The 14,708-nt window shown below is 42.1% G+C and overlaps 1 protein-coding gene across 8 annotated transcripts in view; it reads right to left on the reverse strand.

Annotated features, from left to right (window-relative positions):
- Positions 1 to 14,708, reverse strand: part of USP34 (ubiquitin specific peptidase 34) — a 1,084,964-nt gene that overhangs the window by 847,950 nt on the left and 222,306 nt on the right. For all 8 annotated transcript variants that reach the window (XM_033939082.1, XM_033939080.1, XM_033939079.1 and 5 more), the window contains one exon: positions 830 to 897. In XM_033939082.1, coding sequence (XP_033794973.1) covers positions 830 to 897 — 68 coding nt within the window. The remainder of the gene's footprint in view (positions 1 to 829; positions 898 to 14,708) is intronic.

Below are 14,708 nucleotides of genomic sequence, written 5' to 3' on the forward strand. Positions count from 1 at the left end.
ATTAAAAGGAAATGCCATAGTGAGAGGGCAAAGAATGAGGTTAAGAGGTGATAGGCTCAGGAATAATCTAAGGAAATACTTTTTTTTTTAATCAAAAGGGTGGTAGATGTGTGGAATAGTCTCTCACTAGAGGTGGTGGAGACAAGATTGTGTCTGAATTCAAGAAAGCGTGGGACAGTCACATGGGATCTCTTAGGGAGAGGAGGAGATAGTGGATGCTGTGGATGGGCAGACTGGATGGGCCTTTTGGCCTTTATCTGATTTCATGTTTCTATCTAATAAATTGGGCTAGATCAGGGATCTCAAAGTCCCTCTTTGAGGGCTGCAATCCAGTCGAGTTTTCAGGATTTCCCAATGAATATGCATTGAAAGCAGTGCATGCACATAGATCTCATGCATATTCATTGGGGAAATCCTGAATACCCGAATGGATTGCGGCTCTCAAGGAGGGACTTTGAGAACCCTGGGCTAGCTGGACCACTGGTCTGACCCAGTATGGCAATTCTTACGTTCTAATGTAAACTGATCTGCTGAATAATATGCTTTCTGATGAAACCTGAGAAACAAGAATAGAGAGAAAAAAAATCATATCCATAATGAATATACATAAGAAGTATGCTAATATTCTATAGACCTAATATTTACAAATCTTCCTTATGCATATTCATTTTGGATATCTTGAAAGACTTTTAGATAGGCCCCGATAAAAGGGATGGGTACCACAGGTCTAGTAGACAAACTGATTGTACCATATAAAATTCTAAGCATTACCATCATTCTATTTGATCTAGATAATTTGTATAAAATTAGCTGCTACTCCAAGCTTTACCTTATAACATAGGTCCTGAAGGGTATAATGTGCTGCATCACAGCAGGGATGTGTAGCCATATCCGAATCTGTTATTTAAAAAATAACAAATATATTACTGTATGGTATTACAAACGCAAATAAATTTTTGTTGCATTGAAACAATTCTGAAAATCTGTAATCACCATTACAACAGACTTACCGGTAAATATCATCTAAACTGAGTACCAACCTTCCAGACAAGTAAAATATTTACAAAATAAGAAGGTTGATTAAGGCCAAAATGCAAACATCTGGTTTGTGCACAATTGGCAGAGTAAAGCCAGTTTATGAGAAAAAGGTTAAGGTTAGGTAAGTAAAGCTATAGAAACTAAAATACAGGAAATGACAAGAACTTAATATTGTCAAAGTTTAACATCAAACTCCTCTCACCTTGGGTTCTGCATCCCCAACCCTATATGTCATTAGTTAGATTGTAAGCTCTTCCGAGCAGGGACCATCCATTAAATATCAAAATGTACATTGCTGCGTACATTTCAGTGCTATAATAGAGATAAGTAGTAGTAGTAGTAGTAAGTAGTATATTCCGACTCACAATGGAGATCTAAAGCAATAATGTTATCCCAATGTTTATTTGATCCTGATATATAAAACAACTAGTGTTTAAGCCCGTTACATTAACGGGTGCTAGTAAAGCCTCCTTCCCTCACATGTCCCCTATTTTCAGCCCCAGCTCCAGCTCCTAACCCATTTTTACCCCCACCCCCACCCCCACAGCCCCCTTCTCCCATCTTTTCCCTTTCAGCCCCAGCCCCCTTTTCTCACCAGCAGCATTTCCCTCCTCACTCCACTTCCCTGTGCAGTAGCAGCAGAAGCATATCCTCCCCCTCCATTTTCCTGTGCAACAGCATCAGTATTTCCCTCCCCCAACCCAATTCTCTGTGCAGCAGCACCTCTTCCGTGCTCCCCCTGTCCCTCTTCCCTGCTCCCCCGGTCTAGCAGCACCTCTTCCCTGCTCCCCCAGTCCAGCAGCACCTCTTCCCTGCTCCCCAAGTCCAGCAGCACTTCTTCCCTGCTCCCCCTGTCCAGCAGCACCTCTTCCCTGCTCACCTGTCCCTCTTCCTTGCTCCCCCGGACCAGCAGCACCTCTTCCCTGCTCCCCCTGTCCAGCAGCACCTCTTCCCTGCTCACCTGTCCCTCTTCCTTGCTCCCCCGGTCCAGCAGCACCTCTTCCCTGCTCCCCCTCACTGCCTTCCAGACTTTGTCCCACCCCCACCCTCCAAAGCCAGCTTGCCTGCCATCCCTCTGTGCAGTAGAACTCCCCCCCCCCCCGCCAGCAGCACCTCTTCCCTGCTCCCCTGGTCCCTCTTCCCTGCTCCCCCCGTCCAGCAGCACCTCTTCCCTGCTCCCCTTCACTGCCTTCCATACTTTGTCCCTCCCGCACCCTCCAAAGCCAACCTGCCTGCCAGCCATCCCCCTGTGCAGTAGAACCCTCTTCCCCCCCCCCCGCCACTATCGCTGCCATGCAGCCGACCCCACTGACCCTCCCACCGCGAGATGACCGTCAAAGTACCCCATGAGCGGTTACTTAGGAAGCTGTGGAACCACGGAGTGGAAGGGGAAGTACACAGATGGGTCAAACACTGGTTGGCAGGCAGGAGACAGAGGGTTGGAGTGAAGGGTCACTACTCGGGATGGAGAAAGGTCACGAGTGGAGTTCCGCAGGGGTCTGTACTTGGACCGCTGCTGTTCAATGTATTTATTAATGACCTGGAAACGGGGACGAAATGTGAAGTTATAAAATTTGCGGATGACACTAAACTCTGTAGAAGGGTCAGAACTACGGAAGAGTGTGAGGCCCTACAAAGAGACCTAAGCAAACTGGAGGAGTGGGCAAATAAATGGCAGATGAAATTCAATGTAGGGAAATGCAAGGTCATGCATATAGGGAGAAAGAACCCGATGTTCAGCTACCAAATGGGGGGATTAGTATTAGAGGGAAGTAACCTTGAAAGAGATTTGGGTGTACTGGTGGATACAACAATGAAGTCAACGGCGCAATGCGCAGCAGCCGCGAAGAAGGCGAACAGAATGTTGGGTATTATTAAAAATGGTATTACGACCAGAACGAAAGAAGTCATCCTGCCATTGTATCGGGCAATGGTGCGCCCGCACCTGGAGTACTGTGTTCAGTATTGGTCACCGCATCTTAAGAAGGATATGGCAATACTTGAGAGGGTCCAGAGAAGAGCGACACGAATGATTAAGGGCATGGAAAACCTTTCATACACTGAAAGATTGGAGAAGCTGGAGCTCTTCTCCCTGGAAAAGCGGAGACTCAGAGGAGACATGATAGAGACCTACAAGATCATGAAGGGCATGGAGAAAGTGGAGAGAGACAGATTCTTCAAACTTTCAAAACATAAAAGAACAAGAGGGCATTCGGAAAAATTAGAAGGGGATAGATTCAAAACAAATGCTAGGAAGTTTTTCTTTACTCAGCGGGTGGTGGACACCTGGAATGCGCTTCCAGAGGATGTAATAGGGCAGAGTACGGTACTGGGGTTTAAGAAAGGATTGGACAATTTCCTGTTGGAAAAGGGGATAGAGGGGTATAGATAGAGGATTATTACGCAGGTTCTGGACCTGTTGGGCCGCCGCGTGAGCGGACTGCTGGGCACGATGGACCTCAGGTCTGACCCGGCAGAGGCATTGCTTATGTGCTTATGTGCTTATGTAAACCTACTGGCTCCAGCAGCGGCCGCATCACACTAAAGATGCTGCTTCGCTTCCCATGCTCTGATTTCCTCTGCCGCATCTCTGATGACATCATCAGAGGCGCCGGCAGAGTAAATTAGAGCATGGGAAGGCCACGAAGCAGCATCTTTAGTGTGATACGGCCACTGCTGGAGCCGGGAGATTTGTGCGTCTCATGGTGGGAGGGTCAATGGGGGTTCATGTGCACTGGGAAAGGGTACACAGGGGGGGAAGGGGGCGACGACGGCGGCAAACTTACAGTGAGGGAGGTAGGGAATAGAAGCGCGCATGCGCACTCTTGCCGGCGGGGCCCTAGAGCTCACGGAAAACAGAACACGCAGGTAAGAGTGCGCATGCGCGCTTAGGGATTTATTATATTAGATGAACCTATGAAACAAATAGTAGCAAGTGATCATTGTTTTCCAACATTACAGAAGAATAGGATAACTGTGCCACAGACAAGATAAGAAAATATGGTAACAAATCTCTTCTGCTCAGTTATTCTGATGACCAAGGAAAGGCGGTCTGTAACCTACATTCTTTTCAAGGGATTTATATTCTCTCTAATCTGGTTTCTTCTATTACAACCCACTATCAATCTTGTTGCTCAACTTTCAGAGCTCTCTAATTTCTGAGAATTCTTAAACTGCCATGTTTATCCCCCAGACAAGAGGCGCTATAATCCATGCCATCAAAATATATTCTACACTGACTGACATCATGGGAAATAATATTCTACAGATTGTGTTTCCAATGATGCAGATGGTCTTTTAAATTGTATTTCCAATTACACAAATTCTTCTGTTGGAAAGTCATAGTTTGGGCAAAGTATTTCACATCAATTATTACAAACCGTTCAGAAGAGTCTCTTTCCTACTTGCTACCGTATCCATCTCTGACTGCTTTAACAATTTCTATAACACAAGGATTATACAAAAGGGTCTTTCTAAAGTTAAAGATGGATTTGAAGACTTTTTTATACTGAGCTTTGACATTTATTCATGAGCTGGAGATATAAGTGCTTGTTTCTCTTGTCTACCTTCTGAACAGTTGAATGTTTAATGGTTGCAGCCTACCCTGTCCAGTTTATTGTTTGTATTTTAATTACCTTTGTCACTGTTTTATAATGTTCTTTTTAGGTAATCAATTCTTTTCCAAATTTTCCATGCCTGTATATCTGTGAGAATATTTTATTTATTTATTCGCTCAATTATTTAGCCCATCCTCCCAAAGGAGCCCAGAACGGGTTACAAAGTACATCCACAATATAATCAAGACAGGACAGAGATGACAATTTACAAGATAGACATGTCAATAAAACATATACATTAAGCAGCATCTGGTGAGAGTTAGGTGGCATAGGTGCGTTGACTGATGGCATTTCTGGGTGCATGTCCTTAAGGTGCTGGGTTTGTGAAGAGGAAGGTTTTCATAGCCTTCCTGAAGCTCCAAAGTCCATCTAGTGTTCTAACAGATGGGGGGATGGTGTGCCATAGTCTGGGTATGAAATGTGAGTAGGAGCGTTTCCGGGCTATTTCAGTTTTGAGGGAGCGGCCAGGAGGTTTGGTCAGTCATTTTTCTCCTTGGGACCTCAGTGGTCGCTTTGGGAAGTAGATTTGTAGTTTAGTTGTCATGCAAACTAAACTAAAGCTTAACTTTGTATATCAAGTCATCATTCTGAGAAGGCACGACTCGGTTTACAGCAATTAAATAAACAGGGAAAGATTTACAAACGATAAATAGAAGATAATAGCAAAATTTCAAAATAATTAATTTTTAAAATGTTTGGCAAATAAAGTAGTTTTTAAAGATTTACAGAAAAATTGAAACGAACTGGAACTCCTTAAAAAAAAAAAAAAAAGGGCAGATCATTCCAGAGTTGAGAGAATTTAAAAACTAAAGATTGACTGAAGATCTTGACTCCTTTAATCCCTTTTTTAGAAGGAAAAGAGAGTTTAAAGTGTTGGATACCTCTTGCAAAAGAGAATCGGTAAACATTCCAAAATAAAGGAATAAGAGGATTAAAGATACCATGTAAAATTTTAAAAGAAATACAAGCGCATTTAAATTGAATTCTAAAATAAACCGGGAGCCAATAAAGACTCTGAAGCAAAGAGGTCACATGTAGTGTGGAATCATTTCGTGGAAGGTTTTGAAAGCGAGCATCAGGGCCTTGAAGGCACAGCATTTTTGAATGGGCAGCTAGTACCGTATTTTCACGCATATAACGCGCGCGTTATACGCGTTTTTACCTACCGCGCATACCCCTCGCGCGTTATATGCGTGAGCGCGGTATACAAAAGTTTTAAAACATAGTTCCCACCCCGCCCGACGCCCGATTCACCCCCCCAGCAGGACCGCTCGCACCCCCACCCCGAACGAACGCTCGCACGTGATCCCACCCGCACCCGCATCCACGATCGGAGCAAGAGGGAGCCCAAGCCCTCTTGCCCGGTCGACTCCCCGACGTCCGATACATTCCCCCCCCCCCCCGGCAGGACCGCCGACTTCCCGACAATATCGGGGAAGAAGGGAGCCCAAACCCTCCTGGCCATGGCGACCCCCTAACCCCACCCCGCACTACATTACGGGCAGGAGGGATCCCAGGCCCTCCTGCCCTCGACGCAAACCCCCCTCCCCCCAACGACCGCCCCCCCCCCAAGAACCTCCGACCGCCCCCCAGCCGACCCGCGATCCCCCTGGCGACCCCCACGACCCCCCCACCCCCCTTCCCCGTACCTTTGGTAGTTGGCCGGACAGACGGGAGCCAAACCCGCCTGTCCGGCAGGCAGCCAACGAAGGAATGAGGCCGGATTGGCCCATCCATCCTAAAGCTCCGCCTACTGGTGGGGCCTAAGGCGCGTGGGCCAATCAGAATAGGCCCTGGAGCCTTAGGTCCCACCTGGGGGCGCAGCCTGAGGCACATGGTCGGGTTGGGCCCATGTGCCTCAGGCCGCGCCCCCAGGTGGGACCTAAGGCTCCAGGGCCTATTCTGATTGGCCCACGCGCCTTAGGCCCCACCAGTAGGCGGAGCTTTAGGATGGATGGGCCAATCCGGCCTCATTCCTTCGTTGGCTGCCTGCCGGACAGGCGGGTTTGGCTCCCGTCTGTCCGGCCAACTACCAAAGGTACGGGGAAGGGGGGGTGGGGGGGTCGGGGGGGTCGCCAGGGGGGTCGCGGGTCGGCGGGGGGGGCGGTCGGAGGTTCTTGGGGGGGGCGGTCGTTGGGGGGGAGGGGGGTTTGCGTCGAGGGCAGGAGGGCCTGGGATCCCTCCTGCCCGTAATGTAGTGCGGGGTGGGGTTAGGGGGTCGCCGTGGCCAGGAGGGTTTGGCTCCCTTCTGGCCCAACTACCAAAGGTACGGGGAAGGGGGGTGGGGGGGTCGTGGGGGTCGCGGGTCGGCTGGGGGGGCGGTCGGAGGTTCTTGGGGGGGGCGGTCGTTGGGGGGAGGGGGGTTTGCGCCGAGGGCAGGAGGGCCTGGGATCCCTCCTGCCCGTAATGTAGTGCGGGGTGGGGTTAGGGGGTCGCCGTGGCCAGGAGGATTTGGGCTCCCTCCTGGCCTGATATTGTTGGGGAGTCGGCGGTCCTTCGGGGGGAGGGATGTATCGGACGTCGGTGGGGGGGGCATCAGGCTTTCAGGATGGGGACAGACCTTCAAGGGGGGACAGTGCACGGAAGTCAGGGGGGGTGAACGGAGAGTCGGGACAGCGCACGGAAAGTCAGGGCGGGCGAAAGGAGCGTCGGGCAGCATGCGCGGTATACCCGTGAGCGCGGTATACCAAAGTTTTTGTACATATCATCGTGATTTCTGCGCGCTATACCCGTGTGCGCGTTTTATACGGGTGCGCGTTATTTGCGTGAAAATACGGTACATGGAAGATAATGCAGGGGTAACGTGGTCGCGAATGCCAAGGTTTTTCAGGAGGCGGATTGCAGTGCTGTCTTGTAACAATGTATTTTTTGCTTTCAATTTACAACTATGCACGCTGCTTTGATGTTAAAAACAAAATATAAAAATAAAAAAAATTAGTGGTAAAAAATGACTTTATAGTTAGTAACCAGTAGGATATGAGGATATTAGATAAAGTTTAAGATCTGCCAGTGGAATAATTGCGGAGATATAGCTCTTTGTTTGATACCATACCACAACCATGTACAGTAGCCCCGCATAATGTTGGCAACTTTGAGACAAAATATTTCCTTGGCCATTAAAGCAAAACCAATGAAACTTGGCAATTTTATACAACTTTTTATAATTATTAAATGGAACTAATGTGGATTTTCATTTTTTGAAACTGAGGTATGTAAAAAGCCTCAAAGTGGGCCGAAAATATGGACTGTGCTCAAAAAGTTCAAATTTTAACATTCTGTGGCTCCTGTAATAATGAAGCTATATCACTGTCAGATTTTGTCCGTTATTTATATAATAATTTTAATATAAAGTTTGTGTTTTTTCAAAAAATATCAAAAATTGGGTATTTTTAAGCAGCGTTTACAAAAAAGAATATTCTAGAAACATTTTCAAACTAACTATTAGAAAAAGCATGTTTAAGACCCCCCTGAAAAAGTTGGTTTTGTTTTTCAACACACGCAAACAGTCCCTAAAATAAGGGGTCAATGGTCATGGAAGTTTCATGTCATACATTATACTGAAATATGGTCAGTTCTTAAAGTTATAAACTGTTTTGCAATTTTTATGAGGAAAATATTTGATTGTGTTGGTCCATAGTGGCACTGCCACTGCTAGTTCAAGAAATTTGAACCAGTAACCTTATTGCCCTTATCACCCAATAGCTGTGAAATACTAGCCATAGACTGGTCTCTTAGTTCAGGTTCCCAAGCCTGTAGTTTTGGTTTCTTCACTAAAGTTCCAAAGCCTAAGGTGGGTGTCTTCTATTGGTTTCCAAGCCAAAGTGCTGACTGCTTTTATTATTCATTCATTGTATTTTATTGAATTTATATACTACATTTGCCAAAATAATTTCTGGAAACTGATATTATCAACCAGATGATATAACCGATGAAGCAGATTACAGAAATAAGGTGTTGTTCTGGCACCCAGAAAAATGCCTCGTCTTTCAGGCCAGTAAAACAAACTAGCAGACCTGTGTGGGTACATAAACTTTATCAAGATGTCATTTTCTTCAACCAACAACTTCAGCAATGTTGCCAATCCACCATTTATCATCATATATGCATGCAACATAATTACTAGGGAGAAGTTATGATATTCTCAAGCATGGCATTGTAGTGTGAATACTCCAAGTTTTGGCCACAAAGTAGTATAATTTGAAACTTTGCTCACACGAATGGCATTTGAGTCAAGTGGCACAAATTGATGATATCCTCTAGTTCCAGCTATTGTGCTGCTTTCTTTCCATCAATTTCTTCTTTGTGAACAAATATGTATTTAATTCCATGTATATTGCCACATAAATTGAATAGATCTTTTGATGTCAATGTTTGATTATTCAATAGTCTTTTAAGTCTAGCTCTGGCTGCAAGTCTTTTTGCTGTTCCACCAATTCCATCACAAGGTGACTTTCCATGGCTTGTACCAAAGAAATTCCATTCTGTTTCAATACCAAAATCACTTTTATGGTTGCACAGATTGACAAGATTTTTGTAGTTCTTAAACTGAGCACCTGATCCATTTACTAAAGCAGTAGATTCTGGCAATTTTCATTCTTGTCTCTAAAAACTCAAGCAGCTTTTGAATACATGAATGGATATTGAGTCATGTTACATGCAATCTGAAATGATGCACACATTTATAATTTGGATGACATGAGTTTTATCAATACAGTAAACAAAGGGGTGTAACGTGGCTTGTGAATTTTCCCAGTGAAAACCCTGTGCTGCATCTTGTAGAACAAAAGAGTAATTTTCACTAAAATCCATCAGAGCAATCAGTTTGCTTTCTTCTAAACTAGCTTTTAAGGATTTCAAGTATTTATTTTAATGTTTTGAAATGAAGTAGTGACTTGTCAGCTTCAAAAATTTTGTTTGTGAGTTTGCTGATAAAATCATTTAATGATAATTTGTTTGTCTCTAATGTTTCATGATCATTATAGACCTATTGCTTGAAGTCAATTGATTCATCTGGATCCCAATTCTTAAATGTTTCTTCCAAATAAGCTATCATTATTTCCGCAACATGGCAGCTTTGGCATCGTTTTAGCATGCAATGTTTGTCATTCAAATCAAAAACTGTTTTTTCCATAAACACTTTGTAGTTGTCCTTGATATTTGCACCTTGCAACATGAGCTTGGCATTCTGATGTATAGTACAAACAGACAAAATGAGTGTCTGATGCACAGTTTACACACCACTTTGGTCTAAGCTCACAAAATTTTGAGAAGCCAATTTCAGCTTCATATTTGTCACGATATGCTACATACATTTCTTTTAAATTGCTCAACAGCGAGTACTTTTGTTTTTGTACTTTAAATTCATTGAGCCGAACAGAAATGTAGTCTTTCTTGCCAGGACAGATTAAGCTAAATTCATCATCTTCATAAAACTGTTATACACTATCAACCACTTCTTTTGGCAACTGCTTGCCAACTTTTGGATCAGGTGATGCATAAATACCCTGCTCTTTTTGATTTTTCAGGCACCTTTACCATACATTCTGAAACTCTGATGCTGTTGCTTTTAATGACCAACTTCTTGGGGCCACAGTCAATATTTGGACATTTTTTGATCTATCAGATATTGCAACTTTATTCTTGATGTCTTCAATCAACTCTATATAGTCTTGACACAAGGTGTATTTTGTGGTTTGGTCTGACTGTCCGACATCCTCAGCTGCTAGTCCAATAGCAGACATTATCTTGTATTTTATCACATTTTGCACTCTTTCAATATTTCATTTTGTATAACCCATTTCATCTCTACTGCTCACTTTTGTACATTTCAAAGGAGATTCACCCAATGCAGATAGGCTTTGGTCAACCATGTCAAAGGTATCCATTTGATAGTCATAATCAGAAAATGAGGATGACACCACTTCATTTTCTACCACAGAGATAAATTCAGCTTTACATATAAGGCAAATTTTCTGACCTGGTTTAATGTTTCCTTTTGTCAGCTGATTCAATTTATTGGCCATTTCAAGATCAATTTTCAAAAGTCCCATTTTAACAAGATGATTTTGCTTTCCAAATGGACTACAGCATGTCTTTTGCATTGCTTCATATTTTTTGAGATATAATGCTTCATGATGTAAACAGATTTGGTCTTGGTCCATTAGACTGATTTCTGATTGCCAAATAAGTAGCAACTTGTCATCTGCTGATAATATGTGTCCAGTATGAGTCCGTTTTTACAATAAAATAAGCTGTAACACTTTGATGAATGTTTTCTTCCAATGATAGAGATGATGCGGTATACAAACCTAAGGTTTAGATTAGATTAGATTAGATACATACTGCTGGCGAAGAACTGTCATCAGCATTCAATTCAGTTGTATTACTTTTTAAATTAATGTACAAATCACAAATTAATATGAATCCAATATAAAAGGGAAAAATTATTGAAAATATATTAGGTTTGGAGACAAAAGAAAATTAACCCCAATAATATTGTCTACCTAGTACAAATGGTAAATAGAAATATGCTAAACTCATGCACTGCTCATTAAATAAAAAAACAACATAATAAACCAATGCAGAACTTCCTAAATGTATAAAATTGATATTAGCTGCTGTGTCAAATAAATATGTATAGTATAATGTATTTCTATATGTATCATAAACATTGAAAGATATGCTGTAAGTCTATAGCATTTTTGTTGAACTTTGACCCTTATTTTCAGACACTGGTTGCGTTGTAAAACAAAACCAACTTTTCAGGGGGTCTGAAACATTCTCTTTCTAATAGAGTTAGTTTTGAAAATGTTTCCAGAATATTCTTTTTTGTAAACGCTGACTAAAAATACCCAATTTTAGACATTTTTTTGAAAAAACAAACTTTACATTGAAATTATAAAGTAACAATATTAACTAATAAGTTGGAATTGTATATTTGAGAACAAAGTCATTTCACAAAATAACAGACAAAATCTGACAGGGATAGCTTCATTATTACAGGAGCCACAGAAAGCTAAAGTTTGAACTTTTTGAGCACAGTCCATTTTTGATCCCACTTTGAGGCTTTTTACGTACCTCAGTTTCAAAACATGAAAATCCACATTAGTTCCATTGAATAGATTGTAAAAAGTTGTATAAGATTGCCAAGTTTCTTTAGTTTTGTGTTTGTTTTAATGGCCAAAGAAATATTTTGAGGACTGTACTGGGACCAGTGCTATTTAACTTATTTATAAATGATCTGGAAATTGGGACGACGAGTGAGGTTATTAAATTTGCAGATAACACTAAACTGTTCAAAGTTGTTAAAACAAATGTGGAGTATGAAAAATTGCAGGCAGACCTTAGGAAATTGGAAGACTGGGTATCCAAATGGCAGATGAAATTTAATGTGGACAAATGCAAAGTGATGCACATTGGGAAGAATAACCTGAATCACAGATACTGGATGCTAGGGTCCACTTTGGGGATTAGCACCCAAGAAAAGGATCTGGGTGTCATCGTAGACAATATGATGAAATCTTCCGCTCAATGTTATAATGCCCCTGAACAGCTCCATAGTACGACCTCATTCTGGTCTCATTATCTCAAGAAAGATATAGTGGTGCTAGAAAAGGTTCAAAGAAGAGCGACAAAGATGATAAAGGGGATTGAACTCCTCTCGTATGAGGAAAGACTAAAAGAGTTAGGGTTCTTCAGCTTGGAAAAGAGACAGCTGAGGGAAGATATGATTGAAGTCTACAAAATCCTGAGTGGATAAGAATGGGTACAAGTGGATCGATTTTTCACTCAGTCAAAAATTACAAAAACTAGGGTACACTCAAAGTTATAGGGAAATACTTTTAAAACCAATTGGAGGAAATTTTTTTCACTCAGAGAATAGTTAAGCTCTGGAACACGTTGCCAGAGGATATGGTAAGAGTGGATAGCATAGCTGGTTTGAAGAAAGGTTTGGACAAGTTCCTGGAGGAAAAGTTCATAGTCTGTTATTGAGAAAGATATGGGGGAAGCCACTGCTTGTCCTATATCGGTAGCATGGAATATTGCTACACCTTGGGTTTTGGCCGGGTACTAATGACGTGGATTGGCCACCGTGAGAACGGGCTACTGGGCTTGATGGACCATTGGTCTGATCCAGTAAGGCTGTTCTTATGTTCTTATACTGTACATGGTCATGGTATGGTATCAAACAAAGAGCTATATCACCACAAGTATTCCACTGACAGATCTTAAGCTTTACCACAGTTCGTTTTGGTCATGTAAAATTCAGCATACAAAGTTTCATCAAAATCTGTGATGGTGAGGTGAGGCTTCTAGGTGAAGGGTACAACATGGGCAGAAAAATGCTGTTCAAACAATCATCAGCATTGCTCTCACGGATCTTTCAAATTCAATCCTTGTTATTGTATAATATTTATATTCAGCATTCAGGACCCCTGATGAAGGCATAACCTAGTTGAAATACATACCATGTTGGGTTCAGACCACACATTCGCCTGACTACTATTGGTCTTTATTACAATCACATTGGTCCTACATGTCAATCTGACCTCAACTGATTTTCATTGTGACTAAACTGGTCCTCTATTTGGAGTTCATTGTTTCTGTAAATTATATGTATCATTTATATTGCTCAATACAATAAGTATTTTTAAGTTATATCGTTTTTATGTTTTGAATTTTTATATTTCTTTTGTCCTTGTAATTTTTATATTTGAATTTTTACCCTATATTACTAATAAATTTTTCCTGTATCATCCAGAGACTACTGTTCTATTCTTTTTATTTCTGTTTGCCTGGTTATAGTGTGGAACATAGATCATTTGTTTTTGCTTTTCCCTATTTAGGGACAATAAGGAAGCAATTTCACTTTACCATATATCAAGTCAATTCAAAAAATTATTTAGAAAAAAACAAATTTTAAATACTTGGATATTTGCAGCCTAGACAAATATCTGGATTTTGCAATCATTTTCAGTATATAAACTGTAGAATTTAATTTTTGTAGAAAGGAACAGATACATCCAAGTGCAAGTGACTTCAAAATTCTCTCTCTAAAGTACATACAAAACCCCCTCCAAAGGGACACCACCTTGTAGTGGTGGAGGGTTTTGTATGCTTCAAAGATTTGAAGGGCTATGCTTTAGGGCCACCCATATCAAACAGTCCTCTGAAAAGAAACCAGACAAAGAGTGTCTCAAACCTGTGATAGTCAAGATATCGTGACTTGAATAGGATGGCAGCTCTTTCCAACAGCGCTAACTATGATGGGGAAGAGAAGGGGAAAGACTAACATACCCTCCGGTTCAGGCTTCTAATCCCCATCTGAGGCAGTCAACATTGGAAGAAATGTGGCCTCAGACAACTGGACACATCAGCTGGAACTTTGGGCAGCTCTATGGATATTGCAAAGCTTTGCTTGGAAAGGGTTATCATTAAGCCTTGAGATTTGCCCTCTACCCCTGTGGTCCAGCATCAGGAAGCATGGTGCAGCAGGCAGCATTCGACTCTGATTTAGCTGTCTCTGTTGGAGGGACAAGTGCTGCCGTTTCCTCGACAAGTGGATTGGTTGAGGCAGCTTCTTTTGTGGCCCCCAGAGCAGGGAAGTTATCTACAATGCCTTCTAAAAGAAACCTGCTGTTGGATTATCAGCAGAGGTAACAATGAAGCTAATATGGGAAGCATTTTAGAGACTGGACAGGTCCTATTAGGTAATGTCTTATCAATTTTCTAAATGTAATGCAGATGTTTCTACATAACTTGAGACTAAGGCTCAGACCCAGAGCTTGCATGATTCCGTATGAATCTAATTGAGTTTCTTGAGTCATCTATGAACTGATATCAGGGAAGTCAACTCTTGTGGTCATTTTTGTGTTACAAGTTTATAAAAAATTTGAAAACCCGCCAAATCCGGTTTCAAGGCAATTAACAATTAAAACAAAAGAGGGTACATAAAATTTTTAAAGAAGACAAATAAACACAAAACAAATAAGCACAAGTCATGGACTAAACAGGAACAAAAAGGAAAGGGGAAGAACTACAATATTTTGGATA

This window comes from Geotrypetes seraphini, chromosome 3 (assembly GCF_902459505.1).
Source record: "Geotrypetes seraphini chromosome 3, aGeoSer1.1, whole genome shotgun sequence".
NCBI classification, from domain to species: Eukaryota; Metazoa; Chordata; class Amphibia; order Gymnophiona; family Dermophiidae; genus Geotrypetes; species Geotrypetes seraphini.